The sequence below is a fragment of the Equus asinus genome, chromosome 6, assembly GCF_041296235.1.
Source record: "Equus asinus isolate D_3611 breed Donkey chromosome 6, EquAss-T2T_v2, whole genome shotgun sequence".
Taxonomy (NCBI): domain Eukaryota; kingdom Metazoa; phylum Chordata; class Mammalia; order Perissodactyla; family Equidae; genus Equus; species Equus asinus.
The window spans coordinates 5,778,120-5,800,587 of record NC_091795.1 but is presented as its reverse complement, the minus strand read 5'-3'; the positions used below and the strand labels follow the sequence as shown (position 1 = coordinate 5,800,587).

At 43.8% G+C, this 22,468-nt stretch overlaps 1 protein-coding gene across 4 annotated transcripts in view; it reads right to left on the bottom strand.

The window, feature by feature from the left end:
* Window positions 1-688: 688 nt before the first annotated feature.
* Window positions 689-22,468, bottom strand: part of EDAR (ectodysplasin A receptor) — a 97,425-nt gene continuing 75,645 nt past the window's right edge. For 2 of the 4 annotated variants that reach the window (XM_070511488.1, XM_014852173.3), the window contains 6 exons: window positions 21,353-21,481; window positions 21,171-21,245; window positions 20,811-20,883; window positions 19,520-19,676; window positions 18,256-18,316; window positions 689-3,455 (listed from right to left, as the gene is read on the bottom strand). In XM_070511488.1, coding sequence (XP_070367589.1) covers window positions 3,133-3,455; window positions 18,256-18,316; window positions 19,520-19,676; window positions 20,811-20,883; window positions 21,171-21,245; window positions 21,353-21,481 — 818 coding nt within the window. In that variant the 3' untranslated portion in view covers window positions 689-3,132. The remainder of the gene's footprint in view (window positions 3,456-18,255; window positions 18,317-19,519; window positions 19,677-20,810; window positions 20,884-21,170; window positions 21,246-21,352; window positions 21,482-22,468) is intronic. The other 2 variants (XM_070511489.1, XM_014852174.3) reach the window with 1 other exon arrangement.

Genomic DNA, 22,468 nt, shown 5'->3' with positions numbered 1-22,468 from the left:
ATGGACATTTGCTTTATCTGTCCCAATTGTTTACCTTTTGCTATTTGACTTCGCAGTTCCTCATACAGATGGGGTTGGCTGCAGAACTTACTTTGGCCAATAGAATGAGCTAGAAGTGACAGCATGCCAGTTTTGAGCCTAGGCCTGAAGAAACTTTCTGCGTTTCTGCTCATTTTGCACTTGTCAATGCCACAATGAAGGCATGCGTAAGCTAGAGAACTGGTTGGAGGAGGAGAAGGAGAGACAGTGGAGCAGAGCTACTCTAGTTAAAGTATGCCAGCAGGCAGAGGCACAGCTGAGCCACATCCAACTGGGCCCAACCTAGGACAACTAGCACCCCTACTGACCCCTGAGATGTAATAATAAAATGATTGTTGCTTTAAGCCACTGAATTTTGGGATGGTACATTACATCATGGTAGCTAAGTGATACAATGCCTTACAAACTAACGATGGCAACTTGGAAAGCAATGCTCCTGGTGTTTTTTACATGATCTCATTGTAATGCCTGCTTCTGTTGAATGCATGGCCCAGGCCATAACATTTTAGGCAATTCATATCTGGCTGGTCCCAATCTTACAGTCTCATCATACACAGTGCAAAAGCCAGGAACAGAGCAATCAGAACCTTCTCCACTCATCTGCCCCCTCCCCCGCCCTGTCCCACCACACACAAAGAGCTCACAGTGTAGCATCTGTAGATCTCTTTTTTATTAGTTTGTTTATTGAAATTGTAAAATATAATAAGTTATATATACAGAATTAGACAAAAATATTGACAATTAAACTTCATTTGCTAAGGCCACAGCTCTAGCCTGGGGTGTTTCTAAATGTTTTTAAATATAGCAAAATACTGACCGTCTCCGTATAAAACAGCAGGGTGGGGTCCCAGCTTCGGTCAGCGATGATCATTACAGTCTCACTGATTTGAATTCCATAATGCAGCCTACAGCTCATCAGAGTAAAGCTTTCCGTGATTTGTTTCCAAATAAGTAAATGACAAAGGAATTGGTAAGTCTATAAGGACTAGCTCCCTAAAAATGGCAGGCTAAGAGTCAATGGAACATGGTCTAATGCTGGCTGTACCTCGGGCCCCAGAATTCTAACAGCGTGAAATAAGGCAAACCTCCAGGGCCGGAGAACAGCCACCCCTGTTCCTTCCCTGAAAACAATGTTCTAAAGAAGCTGCAAGCTGTTATCCTGTAACGGCATGCTCATCACATGAGACATTTGCAGTCTAATTAAAGGGGAGACTTTCATCATCATTATCACAAAGCAGGGGAAAGAGGCACTGTAGGATTTCAAAGAGGGATTAAAAGGATAATTAAGGTTTGCTGTGGAGTATTTAGCTCACAGGATATACCAAATAGATTCTGAAAAACAGCAGCAAACAGACAAGTAAGTGATGATATTAAATATTCAGGACCCAATCATGATCCTATCACAGTACGTTCTACATTCATTGGTGGGAAACTTTGTTGGCTTTAAAGACATGACTGATTTCCTCCCCCAGGGCATTGCTCAGTCATGTGACTCGTCAATTTGAAAACATTGCTTTACAAGGCAGAGACAGGTTAATGTCGTGACACCCACGGTCAGCCCTGTCAGCTCAGCAGCGAACTCTAACCTCCGGGATGCTCACCATCCTGGCTCCCAAGCTCTTGGCAACTGCAGGCGTAGTGAGAGAATTTGCCAATAACAATGCCAGTTCATTAACTTTATCTCTAAACATGTGCCAAACAATTGCAGTTACTATGAACACTCCCAATCTGAGTTTTTCTGTTTTTATTCCCATTTTACTTGATACTCACACTGTATTCACATGGAGTGCCTTTGAAGGCCTGGCATTTCAAAGAGCTCAATTTCCATTTTGCTCCCCTGATTCTTACTTTTCCTGATTATAGAATCAGAGACTAAGCTCTCACTTGCAGGATAGAAATTGAGGGCTAGGGAGGGAGAAGAAAATGGCCCAAGTTGGCACAACTCGAACCAGGTCCCTGGACTCCATGCCCAGGCTCTCCCTGTACTGCAGGGCTCTCCTTTCCCTGACTGGCTCAGGAGGCTGGAGTGAAACCCCCACCCCATGAGGCTCACCCACAAGACTTGGATACTCTGCAAATCTACAATTATACATGGCTGACCTCTTAGGAAGTCATCACTTTCCTTTCTAAGCAGAGTTGACCACCCATTTCTCTTTGAAGCAAAAATAGCCTAACACATAACTTAATGACTTGTGTCCTTGGGCAGCAATAGCTGCTCGAAAGGGGTCAAATCTGACTAAGAATGATAGTTGAAGGCAATTCATGTGCAATACAAAACCATTGTGTTCCCAGGCCTAGGACTCATGCAGTAAGTGTCATTGGCTACCACACAGGTCTGCTTGATTGGACAAATGCACAACTTGCATATCAGTAACACAAGCAGGCGATAGAGTGAGCTCTTGAATTAGTGACTAGAGGGCTGTAGGAACATGGAAAACCTCAAGAACAGGCAAAGTTATCCTAATGAAGCCACTTAGGATATTAACAGACTTGTACTGAACCTGAAACAATACATGGAGTGGGGTATCTGTATTTTCTGGCCTTTGTACCAAACTTTTGAGCTCCTTTCTTCACGAGAATTCCCTCCTTCATTGCTCTAGTGGGAAGGCATCTCCCTCTCTCAGAATTTTCATTACATTTTCTAACGTCTCCTCATTCAGATTGCTTGATGCCTTCTAGCAAAGTGGTTTGCACACGTCTTCTCTCTCTCACTGGGTTGTAAACTCCTTAAAGACAGGGACCAGATTCTTCACCTCTGTAATCTCCACATGTTTGGTTCATTTGAGAACCCAACAATGTCCCCTGACAGAGTTCTTGGCAGGCTGACTGGCCGGCTGAGTAAACATTCATTCTGCCTGGTGAGGTACCAGTGGGTAGCTAGGAGTAGCCCAGCTCTAATCTCTTACCTTTGGTTAGTTTGGAAGACAGGCCTCATTCCTCTTGTTCCTTGGAATAGCCTAAGACATTCCAAGCCTTAGGTGACATAGGAGAAAAAGCCTTGATTCTTGGCAGTCTGTTGGCACTGCTCACAGCTCCAGAGCCCTCATTAGATCCTTGGTGCACCCCAGGGAGGACAGTCCACAGGCATGCTCCTCAGGGTGTAATGGGTGGCTGGGAGGCAGGTGGCACGACCCCAGCCCACTCCAGTATGTCTGCACACAAGGACTCCACGGCATCCAGACGCTCTATTTGCACCAGTTTTGTGAGCAGCTCTGGGATGCTGTAGCCTGCGGTGCTGATGCGGTCAAAGAGTTGCATGCCATCTGTCATGCCCCCAATCTCATCCCTCTTCAGTCCAAAGCTCTCGGCGAGATGGCGCCACGTTTTCACAACAGCCTTCTCAGAGTTGTACGTGGAGCTGAGCATTCGGCTTGTCTTTTCGAGACAATCAAATGGCAGCTCTGTGGGGCTGAGACCTGCAGAGACAGTCAGATGTCACAAACGGCAGTCAACAGAAAACACCATTAAAAGTTATTTTTTAAATCTTTAAAAAAACAATTGTAAAAAAAAAAAACCCACAGATGTGGAACACCACACAAAATAAATGCATAGCTTAAGGTGAACAACACTGGACTTTGCCACCACATTAGGAGGCTTTTTATGAGCCCTAATCCCAATAATAGCCCCTTTTCTACTAGGAAAAATAACCACCATGCTGACTGTTATCGTAATCCCCTCAAGACCATTTTAAGCAACCACCAAAACCTTTGATATTGGCTACCCTTAGTTTGGTAACCATGCCTTAAATGGAGCTGGGCTGAGGAGGGGGTTAAATGGATGGTATCATTTCCCTTTATGATGACAGTAGTCACCTTTATGAAGGATGCTCTCAAAGACAGCCCAAAGTTGGTGTTATCTGGACCAAGTTACTGCCACCTCTGTGGTCTAATGGTTCTCAGTCTTTGCTATACATTAGACTCACCTACAAGCATTTTTTAAAAAATTGATGTATTTTCACTTCTGGAAGATGGAGTTGACATGCTTTTCCCTGTTCCTCCTCATAAGTACACTGAAAACCTCTGGACACCATGTATAAAGCAAACATACAGGGCTCTGGAAAGTGGAGAGAAAAGACAGACTGCCAGGAACCTCAGGCCTGGCACAGTGACACAGTGTGAGCTCCTTTGGTTTTCTTTTACTTCATTATCCCAGACATGGAGCTGAAGATTTTAGCAATCCAGAAATACCAACAATAACAAACAAAAATAGCCCCAACAAAAGCCTGCTCGCTCTAGCTAAAGCAGAAAGAAAAGAGAAGCTTAGCAAGAGGAAAACACTTAGACAATAACCGCTTTATTACAGCCAAATACCACAGAAAAAACTATGGCCCCGACCCTACCAAGGTCAGCAAAGCTGAATGGGGGGCCTGGATGTCCATCCTCAGTAGGCTGTAACACGGTATCAGGGTGGAGTCAGGGAAGGCCAAGCAGGGAGCCTGGACTCTCTCATCACTGGCCAGTAGCAAGCCTCCCCACCACGTGATGTCAGTGGAGACCACTGGGAGAAAGATTCTCCCACCCTGAAGCAGCAATAAAAAGAAGGTCCTGCTCAGGTGTCAATGGAAGCTAAGTGATAACTTGGACATCTGCCTCCACCTGGCAGCAACAAGGCAGCACCTCCTTCCCCTGCCACAGAGGTATCGGAGGAAGCTGGCTGCAACAAAAAGTTTAAATAAGACCCAGAGTCTCAAAACACGACATAAAACAGTCCAGTTTCAATAGAAACTCACTCATCATACCAAGAACCAGGAAGATTTCAAGTGAATAAAAAAAGACAATCAATCAATAGATGTCAACACTGAGATGAAGAGACGTTAGAATTATCTGACAAAGATTTTAAAGAAACCATGATAAAAACACTTTAACAAGTAACTACAGACATGCTTGAAACAAATGAAAAAATAGAAAGCCTTAGCAAAAGATAGAAAATATAAAGAGGAACCAAATGAAAATGTTAGAACTGAAAATTACAATAATCAAGATAAAAAGCTCAGTAGATATGCTCAACGGCAGAATAAAGACAGAGGAAAGAATTAGTGAGCTGGATAATAGAACAGAAATTACCCAATCTGAACAGAGATAAAATAAATTGAAAAACACAGAGCCCCAGGGACCTGTGGGGCTATAATAAAAGATCTCACATTTGTGTCATGGAGTCCTAGAAGGAGAGGAGAAAGAGAATGGGGCTGAAGAAAGAAATAATAGCTGAAAAATTCCCAAACCTGGCAAGAGACATAAGTCTACAGATTTAAGAAGCTGAGAAAACTCCAAACAGGATAAACATAAATTCATATCAAGACACATCATAAATAAACTTCTGAAAACTGAAGACAAAGAAATCTTGAACACATTTGGAGAAAACCAACACCTTACCTATAGGGGAAAAGTAATCAGAATGACAGTGCATTTCTTATCAGAAAACTGAAGGCCAGAGGGAAGTGGCATAGTATGTTCACATACTCAAAGGAAAAAACTGTCAACCCAGTACCCCATACCCAGTGAAAATATCCTTCAAGAAGGAGGGGAAACGTAGACATTCTCAGGATGAAGAAAAACTAAGAGAATGTGTCACCAGCAGACCTACTCTAAAAGAATGACTAAAGGAAATCTCTAAACAGAGAGGAATGACAAAAGAATGAAACTTGGAATGTCAGAAAAGAACACAGCAAGCAAGATTTTGGGAAAATACAATAGGTTTTCTTTTCCTTTTAAGGTTTCTGAATTATGTTTGCCAATTGATGCAACTGATGTAGTTCTAAACATACATCAAGGAAATATTTAAGACAAATATTTAAGACAACATATAGGGAAAATACTAAGATAATATCTAAGACAACTATAAACAGAAAGAACATAAAGGGAGATAAATTTTTTATACTTTACTCAAACTAGTAAAATGATGACACCAGTAGACTGTGATAAGTTATGTATACATAACACCTAAAGAAACGACTAAAATAGCTGTGGGAAAAGATGCACTCAAAATACATCAAATACATCACTAAAAAAACATCAAAATGGATTTCTTGGTTTTTTTTTTTTAAGATTTTATTTTTCTATTTTTTCTCCCAAAGCCCCCTGGGACATAGCTGTGTATTTTTAGTTGTGGGTCCTTCTAGTTGTGGCATGTGGGATGCCACCTCAGCATGGCTTGCCAAGTGGTGCCATGTCTGCACCCAGGATTCAAACTGGTGAAAACCTGGGCCTCCAAAGGAGAGCACAGGAACTTAACCACTCGGCCATGGGGCTGGCATCAAAATGGATTTCTAAAATATGTTCAAAGGACCCAAAGGAAAGCAGGAAAAAGAAAAGAGAGAAATGGGACTTTTGAGCGAGTGACATCAGCAACATGGCAGTGTGAGCTCATGCAGGACTCTCTCCCCTCCAAATTACAACCAAAAAGAGCAACTGCCTTCCAACCAAAAAAAAATCCTAATAACAGAAATTGTCAGAGATCCACAGCAGCCAAATGACGGAGGGCGGAGAAGCTGGAGCCACCCTTGGAGGAGTTGGAACAGGGTAAGAGAGAACTTTGCTCCCTCCCCTAGAGACTGGGATCGCTGCTGCTGGTGAGGGAAGGAGCGAGGGAGGGGCCACGCATCCATGGGATCATCCAGGATTCCCACCGCCCATGCAGCAGAAACCCTCTAACAGGGGAAAGCTTTTGCATGGGGGGACCCCATCAAGCCAGGGCCCCAGGAGACCAGAGAGCGAGATCTGATCAGAATCCAGGTTGGCAGGCAAGAGAAAGTGCCCCTCCTCCCCCCACCCACACTGTGTGCCACCATCGCAGCAGAAGGTGGAGGGCTCAGAACACACGGTTCTCAACCCCCATCTAGTGGTGACAGGGTGTAACTGCAACTGAATAATAGCATCATGTGCAAAAACCACTCCTCTACCATCCAGCAATTTATAAAAGCTCCAGTGCACAGAGAAAACAATAAAAACACAGAAGTATGTCCTGAGGACTTGGAACTAGGTAAACTAAGTGAAAATGAGTTCAGAGTAGCTATCATCAAAAAACTCAATGAGGTAAAGGGAAATATAGAGAAACAAGTCAAAGAGTTCTGGAGTCACTTCACAAAAGAGATTGAAACTATAAAGAAGAACCAATCAGAAATTCTAGAGATGAAAAATACAATGGATCGGATAAAACAGAATATGGATTCCCTGAATGCACGTGTAGACACAATAGAGGAGCAAGTTAGCATAATCGAAGATAGACAGGCTGAATGGCTCCCGACAGAGGAAGAAAGAGAACTAAGAATTACAAAAACTGAAGAAAATCTCCGAGAAATAGCAGATTCAATGAGAAAATGCAACTTAAGAATAATCGGAATTCCCGAGGGTGTGGAAAAGGAAAATGGAGCAGAAAGTGTGCTCAACGAAATAATAGAAGAGAACTTCCCAAATCTAGGGATTGACGGAGAAATGTGTGTGAAAGAAGCTTTCAGATCTCCTAGATTTGTCAATGTAAAAAGACCTACTGCAAGGCATATAGTAGTACAAATGGCAAAAATGAATGACAAAGAAGGAATACTCAGGGCAGCAAGGCAGAAGAAAATAACCTACAAAGGAACCCCAATCAGACTCTCAGTGGATTTCTCTACAGAAACCATACAAGCTAGGAGAGATTGGAGTGACATATTCAAAACTTTAAAGGATAAAAGTCTTCAGCCAAGAATACTCTATCCAGCAAAAATATCCTTCAGATAGGAGGGAGAACTTAAATCTTTTCCAGACAAACACAAGCTAAGGGACTTCATAGTCACAAGACCTCCACTACACGAAATCCTCAAGAAGTCTCTCATACCTGAAAAAAGAAAAAAAAGGGAGAAAGGGGTCACAAAACACAGAGTAGGGAGACAGATAGATAGAATTGGAATAGGATAGAAAATATTCAACTATAGCATTAGGATAAAGGGAAATAAGTCACCAAAGCAAAGACAATCTTATCAATCTAACCACAAACTCACAACACAAGTTGGAATAAGACATGAAAATAATAATTTAGGAGAGGAGGAGGAAAGGGAATGAAATAGTCTAGGCTAAGTAAGTAAGAGACCACCAGACAATGGACTATATTATACACAAGATTCTGAATACAAACTTGAGGGTAGCCAGTAAACTAAAAAACAGAACAGAGACACAAAACATAAATAAGGAAAAATCTAAGAAACCCAGCATGAGAAATTGAAGAAGTCAATGGGTAGGCTAAAAGACAAAGGACGAGAAACAAAGGAAACACAGGAAAACTGGAAAACGAGCAACAGAATGACAGCATTAAGCCCTCATGCATCAATACTCACCCTTAATGTAAATGGACTGAACTCTCCAATAAAAAGACACAGAGTGGCAAAATGGATTAAAGAACAAGATCCAACAATTTGTTGCCTCCAGGAAACACACCTTGGCTCCTGGGACAAACACAGGCTCAGAGTGAAGGGGTGGAAGACAATACTCCAAGCTAATAGCAAACAAAAGAAAGCAGTGTCGCAATACTTAGACAAAACAGACTTCAAGATAAGGCAGGTAAAGAGAGCCATAGAGGGCCAATATATAATGATCAAAGGGACACTTCATCAAGAAGAAATAACGCTTATAAATATCTATGCACCCAACATAGGAGCACCAAAGTTCATAAAGCAACTATTACCAAAACTAAAAGAAGATATCAAAAATAACATAATAATAGTAGGGGACCTCAACACCCCACTCACATCAATGGACAGATCATCCAGACAGAAAATCAACAAAGAAACAGTGGAGCTAAACAAAAAGCTAAAACAGTTGGACTTAATAGACATATATAGAACACTCCATCCAAAAACAGCAGAATACACGTTCTTCTCAAGTGCACATGGAACATTCTCAAGGATAGACCATATGCTGGGAAACAGGGCAAGCCTCTACAAATTAAAAAAAATTGAAATAATAACAAGCATCTTCTCTGATCATAATGCTATAAAGTGAGAAATTAATTACAAGAAAAAAACTGAGAAAGGCACAAGGATGTGGAGACTAAACAATATGCTATTGAACAAGCAATGGATCATTGAAGAAATTAAAGAAGAAATCAAAAAATACCTGGAGACAAATGAAAATGATAGCATGCCATACCAACTCATATGGGATATAGCAAAAGCTGTATTAAGAGGAAGATTCATCACAATACAGGCACATCTTAACAAACAAGAAAAATCCCAAATAACCAATCTTAAACTACACCTACTGAACTAGAGAAAGAAGAACAAACAAAGCCGAAAGTCAGCAGAAGGAGAGAAATAATAAAAATCAGAGCAGAAATAAATGCTATTGAAACAAAAAAGGCAGTAGAAAGGATTGATGAAACAAAGAGCTGGTTCTTTGAGAAGATAAATAAAATGGACAAACCCCTAGCCAGACTTACAAAGAAAAAAAGGGAGAAAGCTCAAACAAACAAAATCAGAAATGAAAGAGGAGAAATAACAACAGACTCTGCAGAAATACAACGGATTATAAAAGAATACTAAGAAAAACTATATGCCAACAAAATGGATAACCTAGAGGAAATGGATAAATTCTTGGACTCCTACAATCTTCCAAAGCTTAGTCAAGAAGAAGCAGACAATTTGAACAGACCAATCACAAGGAAAGTGATTGAAACAGCCATCAAAAGCATCCCAAAGGACAAAACCCCAGGACCAGATGGCTTTCCTGGGGAATTCTACAAAACTTTCAGAGAGGATTTAATACCTATCCTTTTCAAGCTATTCCAAAAAATTGGGGAGGATGGAACACTTCCTAACACATTCTATGAGGCCAACATCACGCTGATACCAAAGCCTGACAAGGATAGCACGGAAAAAAAGAGAACTACAGGCCAAGATCACTGATGAACATAGATGCAAAAATTCTAAACAAAATTTTGGTAACCAGAATTCAGCAATTCATCAAAAGGATCATATATCACGATCAGGTGGGATTCATACAAGGGACACAGGGATGGTTCAACATCCACAAATCAATCAACATGATCCACCACATCAACAAAGTGAGGAATAAAAACCACATGATCATCTCAATAGATGCAGAGAAAGCATTTGACAAGATCCAACAGCCATTTATGATAAAAACTCTGAACAAAATGGGCATAGAAGGAAACTACCTCAACATAATAAAGGCCATATATGACAAACCCATAGCCAACATCATACTCAATGGGCAAAAACTGAACCCCATCCCCCTGAAAACAGGAATGAGACAAGGATGCCCTCTATCACCACTCTTATTTAACATAGTACTGGAGGTCCTGGCCAGAGCAATCAGGCAAGAAAAAGGAATAAAAGGAATCCAAATAGGGAGGGAAGAATTGAAACTATCGCTGTTTGCAGATGACATGATCTTATACACAGAAAACCCCAAAGACTCCATTGGAAAACTTTTCGAAGTAATCAACAACTACAGCAAAGTTGCAGGGTATAAAATCAATTTGCATAAATCAGTAGCATTTCTACACTCTAATAACGAACTAACAGAAAAAGAACACAATACCATTCACAATTGCTACAAAAAGAATAAAATACCTTGGGGTGAATTTAACTAAGGAAGTGAAAGACTTATACAATGAAAATTACAAGGCTTTTCTGAAAGAAATGGATGACAACATAAAGAGATGGAAAGACATTCCATGTACATGGATTGGAAGAATGAACATAGTTAAAATATCCATCCTACCTAAAGCAATCTACAGATTCAATGCCATCCCAATCAGAATCCCAATGACATTCTTTATACAAATAGAACAAAGAATCCTAAAATTCATTCGGCCAACAAAAGACCCTGAATTGCTAAAGCAATCCTGAGAAAAAAGAACAAAATGGGAGGCATCACAATCCCTGACTTCAAAACATACTACAAAGCTACAGTAATCAAAACAGCATGGTACTGGTACAAAAACAGGTGCACAGATCAATAGAACAGAATTGAAAGCCCAGAAATAAAACCACACATCTATGGACAGCTAATCTTTGACAAAGGAGCTGAGGGCATACAATGGAGAAAAGAATCTCTTTTCAACAAATGATGCTGGGAAAACTGGAAGGCCACATGTAAAAGAATGAAAATTGATCATTCTTTCTCACCATTCACCAAAGTAAACTCAAAATGGATCAAAGACCTAAAGCTGAGACCTGAAACCATAAGGCTTCTAGAAGAAAATGTAGGCAGTACACTCTTTGACATCAGTATTAAAAGGATCTTTTTGGACACCATGTCTTCTCAGAGAAGGGAAACAATAGAAAGAATAAACAAATGGGACTTCATCAGACTAAAGAGCTTCTTCAAGGCAAATGAAAACAGGATTGAAACAAAAAAACAACCCACTAACTGGGAAAAACTATTTGCAAGTAATACATCTGACAGAAGCCTAATATCCATAATATATAAAGAACTCACACAACTCAACAGCAAAAAATCAAACAACCTGATTAAAAAATGGGCAGAAGACATGAAGAGACAGTTCTCCAAAGAAGATATACGGATGGCCAATAGGAACATGAAAAGATGCTCATCATCGCTGATCATCAGGGAAGTGAAAATCAACACTACACTAAGATATCACCTTACACCCATTAGAATGACAAAAATAACTAAAACAAATAGTAACAAATGTTGGAGAGGTTGTGGAGAAAAAGGAACCCTCATACAATGCTGGTGGGAATGCAAACTGGTGCAGCCACTATGGGAAACAGAATGGAGATTCCTCAAAAAATTAAAAATAGAACTACCATATGACCCAGCTATCCCACTACTGGGTATCTATTCAAAGAGCTTGAAGTCAGCAATTCCAAAAGTCCCATGCACCCCAATGTTCATTGCAGCACTATTTACAATAGCCAAGATGTGGAAGCAACCTAAGTACCCATCAACACATGATTGGATAAAGAAGATGTGGGGTATATATACACAATGGAATATTACTGAGCCATAAAAAAGAACAAAATCGTCCCATTTGCAATAACATGGATGGATCTTGAGGGAATTCTGTTAAGTGAAATAAGCCAGACAGAGAAGGACAATCTCTGTAGGACTCCACTCATATGAGGAATTTAAACATGTGGACAAAGAGAACAGATTAGTGGCTACCAGGGGGAAGGTGGGGCGGAGGGTGGGCACAAAGGGCGAAGTGGTGCACCTGTAACACGACTGACAGACAATAATGTACAACTGAAATTTCACAAGATTGTAACCTATCATTAACTCAATTAAAAATAATAATAATTAAAAAAAGAAAACAGAAATGAAAAAGAGAGACAACAAACAATAAGCAAAAAATAAAATAATCATAAACTCTATCAAATGAATAGCTTCATTATATGTAAATGGTATAAATACCAATTAAGAGACAGAGCTTGGCAGAGTGGATTTAGAAAAATGACCCAATTTTATGCTGGCTATAAGAAAGTCATGTGAAATTACAATGATATAGGCAGGTTGAAAGTAAAAGAATGGAAAAAGATATATCATGTAGAAGGAAATAAAATTAATGAAAGGAAAGCAGAAGTGGCCATCAACTCAGATAAAGTAGACTTCAGAACAAAGGAAACTGCCAGAGACAGAGAGGGACATTTATGTAATGATAAAAGGGTCAATCCACCAAGAAGAAGTAGCATTCCTAAGTATGTATGCAGCAAACAGCAGAGCTCCAAAATACATGACAGAAACAGAACTGAGGGAGAAACAAACCCCAGTTACAGTCTGAGGCTTCAACACCTCTCCCACAGGAACCGGGAAAACAACCAGGAGGAAATTAGCACCACCACCAACCAACAGAATCCAACCAACGTCTGTACAACACCACACCCAACAGTAACAGAACTTTTAAGTGCAGGCCTTAAACCTCAACAGAAGAATTTAAAAGAATTGAAATTGTATAGAGTATATTTTCTTACCACAATGAAATCAAGCTATAAATCAACAAGAGAAAGAAAAATCTTCTCATATTTGGAAACTAAACACACTTTATTTATTTATTTATTTTAGGGGGCAGGGATTGAATTTGGTTCATTACATTTATTTCCCCCTGGAGTTAATGCATTTAAAGACACGGTCTATTTTCAAATTGCTTCTAGAGACCTTTATTAATTTCCCACTAGTTCCCTTGATTTTCCTTTCTGTTTTGTGTGTGTGGGTGGAGGGAAGAAAGATGTGGGATTATCTCCTCCTTATGGGTGTTTCCGGAACCAAAGGCTGTTGGTGCTTCCCAGGCAGGGAGGAGTCACCGGCAGCCACTGGCCCTGGGAGTAACTCTACAGTGCTAGCCTCCCACTGCATTGTGGGAGCTCCACTACTCAGCAGGCCTCTGTCTTGCACCACTGGTGATGCCTTTGGTGTGGTATGAGGACTAAACAACACACTTCTAAATAATCCACGGGTCATAGAGGAAATCTCAAAGGAAATTTTAAAAATGAATGAAACAGGGGCTGGCCCCTTGGCCGAGTGGTTAAGTTCGCGTGCTCCGCTGCAGGCGACCCAGTGTTTCGTTGGTTCGAATCCTGGGCATGGACATGGCACTGCTCATCAAAACCACGCTGAGGCAGCATCCCACATGCCACAACTGGAAGGACCCACAATGAAGAATATACAACTATGTACCAGGGGGCTTTGGGGAGACAAAGGAAAAAGATAAAATCTTAAAAAAAAAAGTTTAAAAAAAATGAATGAAACATATCAAAATTTATAGGACACAGCTGAAGTAATCCTGAGAGGGATATTTACATCATAAATACATTACAAAAGAAGAAAAGTCTCAAATCAATAATCTAAGCTCCCATCTCAAGCACCTAGAAAAAGCTTAGCAAAATAAACTCAAAGTAAACAGAAGGAAGGATATAGTAAAGAAAATAGCAGTAATCAATGAAATTGAAAAGAGAAAACCAATAAAGGTGAATGAGAAAAGAGTTCTTTGAAAAGATCAATAAAATGGACAAATTTCTAGTAATATTGACAGAGTAAAAACAAAGACAAATTATCACTATCAAGCAATGAAGAAGGGGATGGCACTGCAGACTCCACAGACATCAAACAGATCATACGGGAAGACGATGAGCAACTCTACATACACAAATCTGACAACTTAGATGAAACAGAACAATACCTCAAAAAAGCTCAAATTACCACAACTCACCCAATATGAACTAGATCATTTGAATAGCCTTATAACTATTAAAGAAATGGAATTTGTAGCTTTAAAAATTCCCAAAAAAGAAATCTCCAGGCCCACATAGTTTCACTGGAGAACTCTGCCAAACATTCAAAGAATTAATGTCAAGTCTACATAGTCTCTCCTGGAAAACAGAAAAGGAGCAAACACTCTCCAACTTATTCTGTGAAGCTAGTGTTAGCTTGATATCAAAACCAGATAAAGACAGTACAAAAAAAGAAAACTACAGACCAATATCCCTCATGAATACAGGTGCAAAATCCTTAACAAAATATTAGCAAAGAGAATTCAACAATATATAAAACGAATTATATACCATGACAAGTGGACTTTATTCCGGGATGCAAGGCTGGTTCAATATTTAAGAATTAATGTAATCTATTCACAAAACTAATGTAAATCATTTACAAAAAACCTAGACCTAACGTTATACTTAATGATGAAAAACTGAATGCTTTCCCTTCAAATCAGGAATAAGGCAAGGATTTCCATTCTCATCACTCTTATTCAACACAGTGCTGGGAGTTATAGACAGTGCAATAAGGCAAGACAAGGCATACGGACTGGAAAGGAAGAAATGAAACTGTTCCTATCAGCAGATGTGACTATCCAGGTGGAAAATCTCAAAGGATCCACAAGAAAACTCCCAGACCTTATAAGTGAGTTCAGCAAGGTCACAGGATACAAGACAAATACAAAAATAAATTATATTTCTATATACTAGCAATCAATATAAAGACATTGAAATTCAAATAAAATATCATTCACAATCAATCAAAAAATAAATGAAATGAGGTATAAATCTAGCAAAATATGTATAAGATTTGTGTTCTGAAAATGACATAATGCTGATGAAAAAAATCCAAGGAAATCTAAATAAATGAAGAGACATACATTTTTCATGGATTAGAAAACTCAACATAGTAAAGATGTCAAATCTCCACAAACCTTGGTATACAATTCCTATCAAAATTCAATTGATGAAATTGCTATCAAAATCCCAGGAAGATATTTCATAGATATAGGGACAATCGTTCTAAAATTTATATGGAAAGGCAAAGGAACTAGAATAGCTAAAACAATTTTGAAAAAAAAGAGTAAAATGGGCAATCAGTCTATCTGATTTCAAGACTTATTATATAGCTATGGGAGTCAAGACTATTTGGTACCTGCAGAGGGACAGACACATAGATCAATGCCACAGAACTGAGAACCCAGAAAACAGACCCACACAAACATGCTCAAGGTGATTTTTTAAAGCAATTCGGTGGAGGAAAGACATCCTTTTCAGCAAATGGTGCTGGAGCCATTGGACATCTACAGGCAAAAAACATGAGCTTCGGCCTAAGTCTCGTGTCTTATATAAAAATTGACTCCAACTGATCGTGGGCTCGAATGTAAAACAAAAACTATAAAACTTAGAAAAAAGATCATAGGAGGAAATCTTTGGGATCTCGGGCTAGGCAAAGGGATCTTAGCCTTGATACTACAAACATAATTTATAAAAGGAAAACTTGACGTATTTGACTCAAAATTTAAAATTTTGCTCTTGAAAGACCCTATTAAGAGAATGAAAAGATGAGCTACAAAGTAAAGAAAATATTTACAAACCACACATCCATCAAAGGACTACGATTTAGAACATATATTAAACAAACTCAAAACTCAACAGCAAAAAAATCATCTCACAATTGGAAAATGTGTCCAATTGGAAAATGGGCAAAGGATATGAAGACACAGTTCACCAAAGAGGACATACAGATGGCAAATAACCACATGGAAAGATGTGCAAACATTAGGGAGATGCGAATTAAAACAACGAGATATCAAAATACACCTCTCAGAATGACTAAAATAAAAAATAGTAACATCACCAAATGCGGGAGAGGATGTGGAGAAACTGAATCATTCATACTTGCTGATGGGAATACAAATGGTACAGCCATTCTGGAAAACAGTTCGGCAGTTTTTTAAAACACTAAACGTGCAACTACCATACGACCCAACAATTTCACTCCTGGGCACTTATCCCAGAGAAATGATGACTTATGTTCACACAAAAACCTATACATAAATATTTATAGCAGCTTTGTTCATGATGGCCCCAAACTGGAAGCAACCAAGATGTTCTTAAATGGATGACTGATTAAACAAATTGTGGTACATCCTTAACACGGACTACTACTCAGGGATAAAAAGGGACAAACTACATTACATGTGACAGCCTGGATGAATCTCCAGGGAATTATGCTGAGTGCGAAAAGCCATTTGCAAGGGGTTACACACTGCATGATTCCACTAACATTCTTGAGATGATAAAATTATAGAATTGAAGAACAGATTAGTGGCTGCCAGGGGCTCAGGGAAGTTGAGCATCCTTGTGGTGATGGAAATGGGCTCTGTCCTCACTGTATCAATGTCAGTGTCCTGGTTGTGACTTCTAGGGATGGTTAGGCAAGACGTAACCATTGGGAGAAACTGGGTAAAGGGTATGTAGGGTCTCTCTGTATTGTCTCTTACCACTGCATGTGAATCTACAATGATCTCAAAAGAAAAAGTTTAATTAAAAACAAAACAGGGGGCCGGCCTTGTGGCCGAGTGGTTAAGTTCGTGTGCTCCACTTCGGCAGCCCAGGGTTTCTCTGGTTCAGATCCTGGGCACGGACATGGCACTGCTCATTGGGCCACGTTGAGGCAGCGTCCAACGTGCCACAACTAGAAGGACCCACAACTAAAATAAACAACCATGTACTTGGGGGATTTGGGGAGAAAAAGCAGAAAAAAAAAAAATGATTGGCAGCAGTTGTTAGCTCAGGTATCAATCTTTAAAAAAAAAAGAAGAAGATTGGCAACAGTTGTTAAGCTCAGGTGCCAATCTTTAAAAAATAAAATAAAAAAATAAAAACAAAACAGGGGGCTGGCCCCGTGGCACAGTGGTTAAGTTTGGTGGACTCCACTTTGTAGCCCAGGTTCGCAGGTTCGGATTCCGGGCGTGGACACATACCACTTGGCAGCCATGCTGTAGCGGTGACCCACATACAAAATAGAAGACGGGCACAGATGTTACCTCAGGGCTAATCTTCCTCACCAAAAGAGAAGAAAACAAAATAAAACAAAAACCAGAAAACACTGATGCCTGGGACTCACTCAGACTAATTAGATCAGGATCTCGGGGCAGGCGGTGTGGGCTGGGCAGAGAGAGAGGGTACAAGGCTCTCCAGGGGGTTCTACCACTCACCCAGGGCGAGGCACACCTAGGCCAAGGCTCTGGGCTTTAGCTGTGTGAGCACCCCCTTGGGGCCATAACCCAGGGGCTCGGCCCTGGGTGGCTGAGTGCACAGGGCTTCAAGATCTTCACCCGCCCGGTCTCACTGGAGGGGCTGCTCTTTCCTGTGGGGTTCCTAAAATTAATTTGAAAAGCACTGTCCCTGGGGTATAGGCTCTTTGAGCAGAGACATCTTTTGGAACAGAGAGCTTTCTGGGTGACAGAATGCCAATCTCAGATGCTCCTCCGCCAGGCAGCTGACGGCCCCAGTCATGCCAGGCTGGTCAGGCGGGCTGACCCTGGGGCACGAGCATTTATGGAGGGCAGCCACCTTTCAGCAGGCCACTGAGTGGAGCTCCTGGCCGCTGGAACTCATCCTCAGTAGTTATTTCTTGGCAAGACAGCACCCAACCAGCAAGCCTGCTACAGGCTCAGGGTGCTGGGCTCGGCCCAAGGGGAGGAAGGAGCAGGCACCAGGCTCCACTCCCACCCCCCGGGCCAGACGGGGGAGTCCGTGGAGAGAGGTCAGTGAGACCGAACCCAGACGCCTGAGGAAGCCAGGGAAAGTCCTGGAACTCGGGGATGAGGGTTTTTACCTCCTGAGTCAATGAGAAGGTAATTTAGAGGCTTTCTGGGTCCCTCACAGGAGCCTCAGGCTCCGTCAGGGCCTCCTTCCCCCTGCTGACCATTGAGAAGGTCCTTGGGGAAAGTCCAGGGGGAGTGTCTGCCCAGTGGTCCTTGCGTGCTTACCTTCCACCACTCCACACACATTGGCATACACATCCAATATCTTTTTTCTTCGACTTTGAATCTACGAAAAAAGTTAAGAGAATGTTAATTTTCGGAAAAAGAACCAAATCCTCCATCTCAGTGTGGGCAGAGGGAACTTCTCCGTGATTTCCAATCAGGATGTTGCACTGAGTCCTCACAGGAGCATCCCACCCGAGTCGCAGGGACAAAGCCTTCTCCTTGGGTATCCACCTCAAATGCTCTCAGAGCCCACTGGGGCTGCTTCTCAGGCTCCGCTGGCCTTTCAGACTCACAAGACAGCCAGTGGCCACTCCTGGCACCAGCCTATCTGGAAGGATGAATGCAGGGGACGCAGCTTGCCAGCGGGCAGCCTGGGGTATTGCAGCTGTTGACGCAGCGGTCCACAGAGCTGGGCGGGTGCTCTCTTCTCCCCAGAGCACGCGGCTCGGTGCAAGGAGAGGAGGCCCACGATGGGCGGGGGCTGAAGTAGCCCCAGATGAAAGGTCCCACGCCCCGCCAGAACCAGTATCTCTCGTAACAACTCACAGGCCTCCAGGGCCCCTGCAAGTGACAGGCCCCACTACAGAGGTCGCTGAACTGGGCAGCCCAGAGCATGGTGTCCCCGTCAGGACCCACAGCAGATCTGTCCTCCCAATCAGGGACGCGTTTACTTTGAGCAGTGTTGCCTAGAAACATAGCTGACCTGAGGGTTGGACCAGGCTGCCGGTGAACCACAAGATAGATTCTCAGGCTGCCTGGGGCAGGGCTGTGCCAATCTCCACCCACGCCCCCACCATGGCCTGCTTAGGTCACAAACCATGTGGACCATTTTTACGCAAAAAATGCATGCTATCTGTATCTATCTATCTATATAGTTGTTTTGAAATATATTGTTTATTTATATATAAAATATATGTTATGTTTATTTATATATAAAACATACATGTATGTATTTGTCTGCTTGGCTATACATCAGTATGTTTACAAAGGTTTTTCCTGTCCTATGATATTCCAAGTAATTTTAACTTCTTCTCTTTGCTTATTTTTCATTTTCTTCTATAAAGCCATATAATAAAAGAACTGTTTGCTGTTTTTCAATATCTTGTTTTAAACCTGTCACCTCCTCTCGGTTTCCTGGCCTGAGCTTGTGGGAGAAGCCCCTCGCTCGCGACGGAGCCAGGTGGGTAAGACAGGCCGGCTGGGCGGCGTGGCTGCGACCTGTCCCCCGCACCGTGAACGCGTGGAGGGCACGCCAGAGCCTCACCCCAGCCGACTTGGTGGTGGCCGACTTCTCTCTGGCCAAGTGGACCAGCGACAAAAGGCACAGCTCAGGGGGGCCCTGCTTGTCGGAGGCGGGCTCCTCGTCGCTGTCCAGGCTGCGGCTCAGCAGCTGCTCATTCTCCGATGAGGCGTCGTTCTCGCTGTGGAAACAAGAGGGCGGTCCTCAAGGGTGCCTGGGAAGGGGCAGCCCCGACGTGTCCTCCCAGCGGCAGAGACCATCGGGATGCTGTGACTTGTTCCTCAAGTTCTTACTTAGCAGCTCGTGGGCACGGACACAAGATGAGAAAGACAGCTCCGCTCTCTGCTCCCTTCTGAATGAGGGACCGGGGTGCAGGGCAGCCGACAGGTGCTGCGAGGGGATTCACAGGGTGCCCTGCAAGCTCGTCAGGGTGCGGAGCCGCCAGCGGTGGGGCCGGCAACTGCTCACCTCTCCACCCTCACCTGGCTCAGCAGAGGTTTCCTGAACATGTTACAGCTCCCTGTATTTAGTGCAGATGAGCACCAAGTTCACCTGTGTGTCTTCAGTCAGCAAACAAGCTTACGTGGCCGGCCCCAACCCTGCAGGCTCTCTGGGATAATGAGAACAATGCCGAACGGAGCCTTGCCTGGAGAGCCCCCTCTTGACTAGGGGTGACCTGGCTGGAACGTGTGCGTCAGGGGTGGGGGCCTCAGCAGGCCATGCGAGGGGCTTTGGGAAATCTCACAAGAAGGCAGGTGGGCTCACTGCCAGGGTCCGTAGACCTAGGCACTGTGGGTTACAGCTTAAACTCTCCAAACCATTTCAAATACATGAAAAACAGCATCTTTTTTCATAGGCATCCTGCTTGCTTTCTGCTGTTTGGCTGAAGACGTTTTCCCCTTGTAAAGAATCGTATTTGCTGGTAAGTGGGATACACTTAGGAAGCCACACTCAAACACAATGCTAGAGGCAGGAGGTCACAAAGAAAACCAAATCGATGGGCAAAGCCCTCTAGTCTCAGGGCCTCCGTGGGAGCTGGCGGGCCTGCCTCTCTCCCCACCCAAGAGCTAGTGAGAAGGAAGCACACCTGTCCCACTGACCACTGCCCCTTACACCGCCGGCCGGCCGAGGCCCGGTGCTCCCTCTGCAGCCGTCCCCAGCACGGCCTCCAGGCAGTGGCCAGGTGTCTCGCTGCACTCCTGGCCTGGCATGCCCAGCTCCCCTCCTGCTCAGGACCCCATGAGGACCCCAGACTTCAGCCTGGGGCTGGGGGCCACCCACGCTACGGCCAAGTGGCTGCCTCAGCTTGACTTACCTCTTGGCCGTCTTTGCTGGTGCTGCCGTCAGCTTCTCGAATTCGTCCTTCTCAGAGAAAATCACCACACTGTCTGCAGGTAAATGGGAAGATTGGGGAGGGAGGAGTTAGAGCGGGCTCCAGCTCTGAGCTTGTCCTCCCCCTGCTCGCTTCCTCCCTAGCAGACCCGCCCGGTGGCTAAACCACACTGCCCTAGGATTAGCGCAATGCGGGTGCGCCAACACCTTCCTGCGGCCTCTGTTCTAAGCGGCACAAGAACCTAAGCAGTGAGGAGCAGGCTGCTGGGGCAGTGGTGAGAGGGGCAGGTGACATCCACCCTGCACGTGGACAGCCGTGCTCATGGGGGCTCCGTCTGCAGACCTGGGGCCTCTGTCTTCTCCTCTTCCTTGCTCACTTGGGCTTCCACAGTCTTCACGGGCTGGCTGGTGCAGCAGGCTGGTTGGAGAAAGAGAAGGGTGTGAGTAGCCAGGCCCACCGACTGGGTAAGTTGACGGAGCTGTCCAGGGGGAGGGGGAGGGGGTGGGGCACTGGGGAGTGGTCACCTGGGGCAGAAGGCTTTGTCTTCATGATGTAGAACATGATGATGAGAACAATGGCAATGGCCATGATGAAGATGGTGGACATGGCAATGATCAGGGCCGTGGCCAGGTGTCCTTGGCTCGAGAGCTCTGCTGGAGTCGGGGAGAGAAGGCAGTGACCGAGGCGGACCCAGACCTCTCCAGAACGCCAGGTTCAGGGTGCTGGCTGTGCCTGGGGAGCTTGTTTTTGGTTCTGCCACTTTGGGACCCGGGGGAGGTGGGATGTGGAGAAGAAGAAAGGCCCAGGAAAAAAAGTGTCCTGAAGACACTTCCATCCAAGTCGTTTCCAAGTAAATGTCACCTCCGAGGGCTCAAGATTTTATTCCCGGTTTGGCTGTATTTTATGTCTCCTGCATTTTCAACCTCAGCGTACTAATCCCAGTCCTGGGCACAGGCGGCGCGGAGGCTGGCGCGCCTCTCCTCCACTGCCCACACCACACAGCCTCTTCCCAGCATTTTGCTCAGCTCTCTGATGCTGCCTGCTGTTGAATGTAAAACACCCTGACACTTGTTCTAATTCTCGGACATAAGCAATCAGGATCCTGGTTCTTGTGAGGCGGGATCCAGGTTACCCAGCACCCAAATGGGACGGGGACAGCATCTAAGGCACCTGGACTGTCTGAGGGAGGCTGCAGCCTGGTTTGGAAAGGAGGCGCCAAGGTGGTAGCGCCAAAGGGCCACCGGTTTGCACAGCTGTCCGCCCTCCCGGGTGAGGTGTGTCTGCAGGAAAACTGGCCTCAGGCTGTCATTTGGGGAGTTTCAGCCTGTGGATGCTGGGCATGGGTAATACAAATGGTTTAACGTTCTCTGTGTCGTGTGCTGCTTCCCCGGGCCTGGGGCAAGTGAGACCCATGCGCTCTAGCAGAGTCTTCCGTCCTGACGCGCTGTGTGCAGCTGCAGGAGGGGCAGGTGTGGGGCGATGCCGAGGCGGGGCTACTGAGCACACAAGGGCTCGTGAGGGTACCAGAGCCTCCCCGAGATCCAGGCCTTAAACATGCTCAGATCACGGCCCGCACTAAACAGTGCGAGAGGGAGGGCGAGCCGAAGTGAGGTCTTGCTCTGAGAACCCGTGGACCTTGA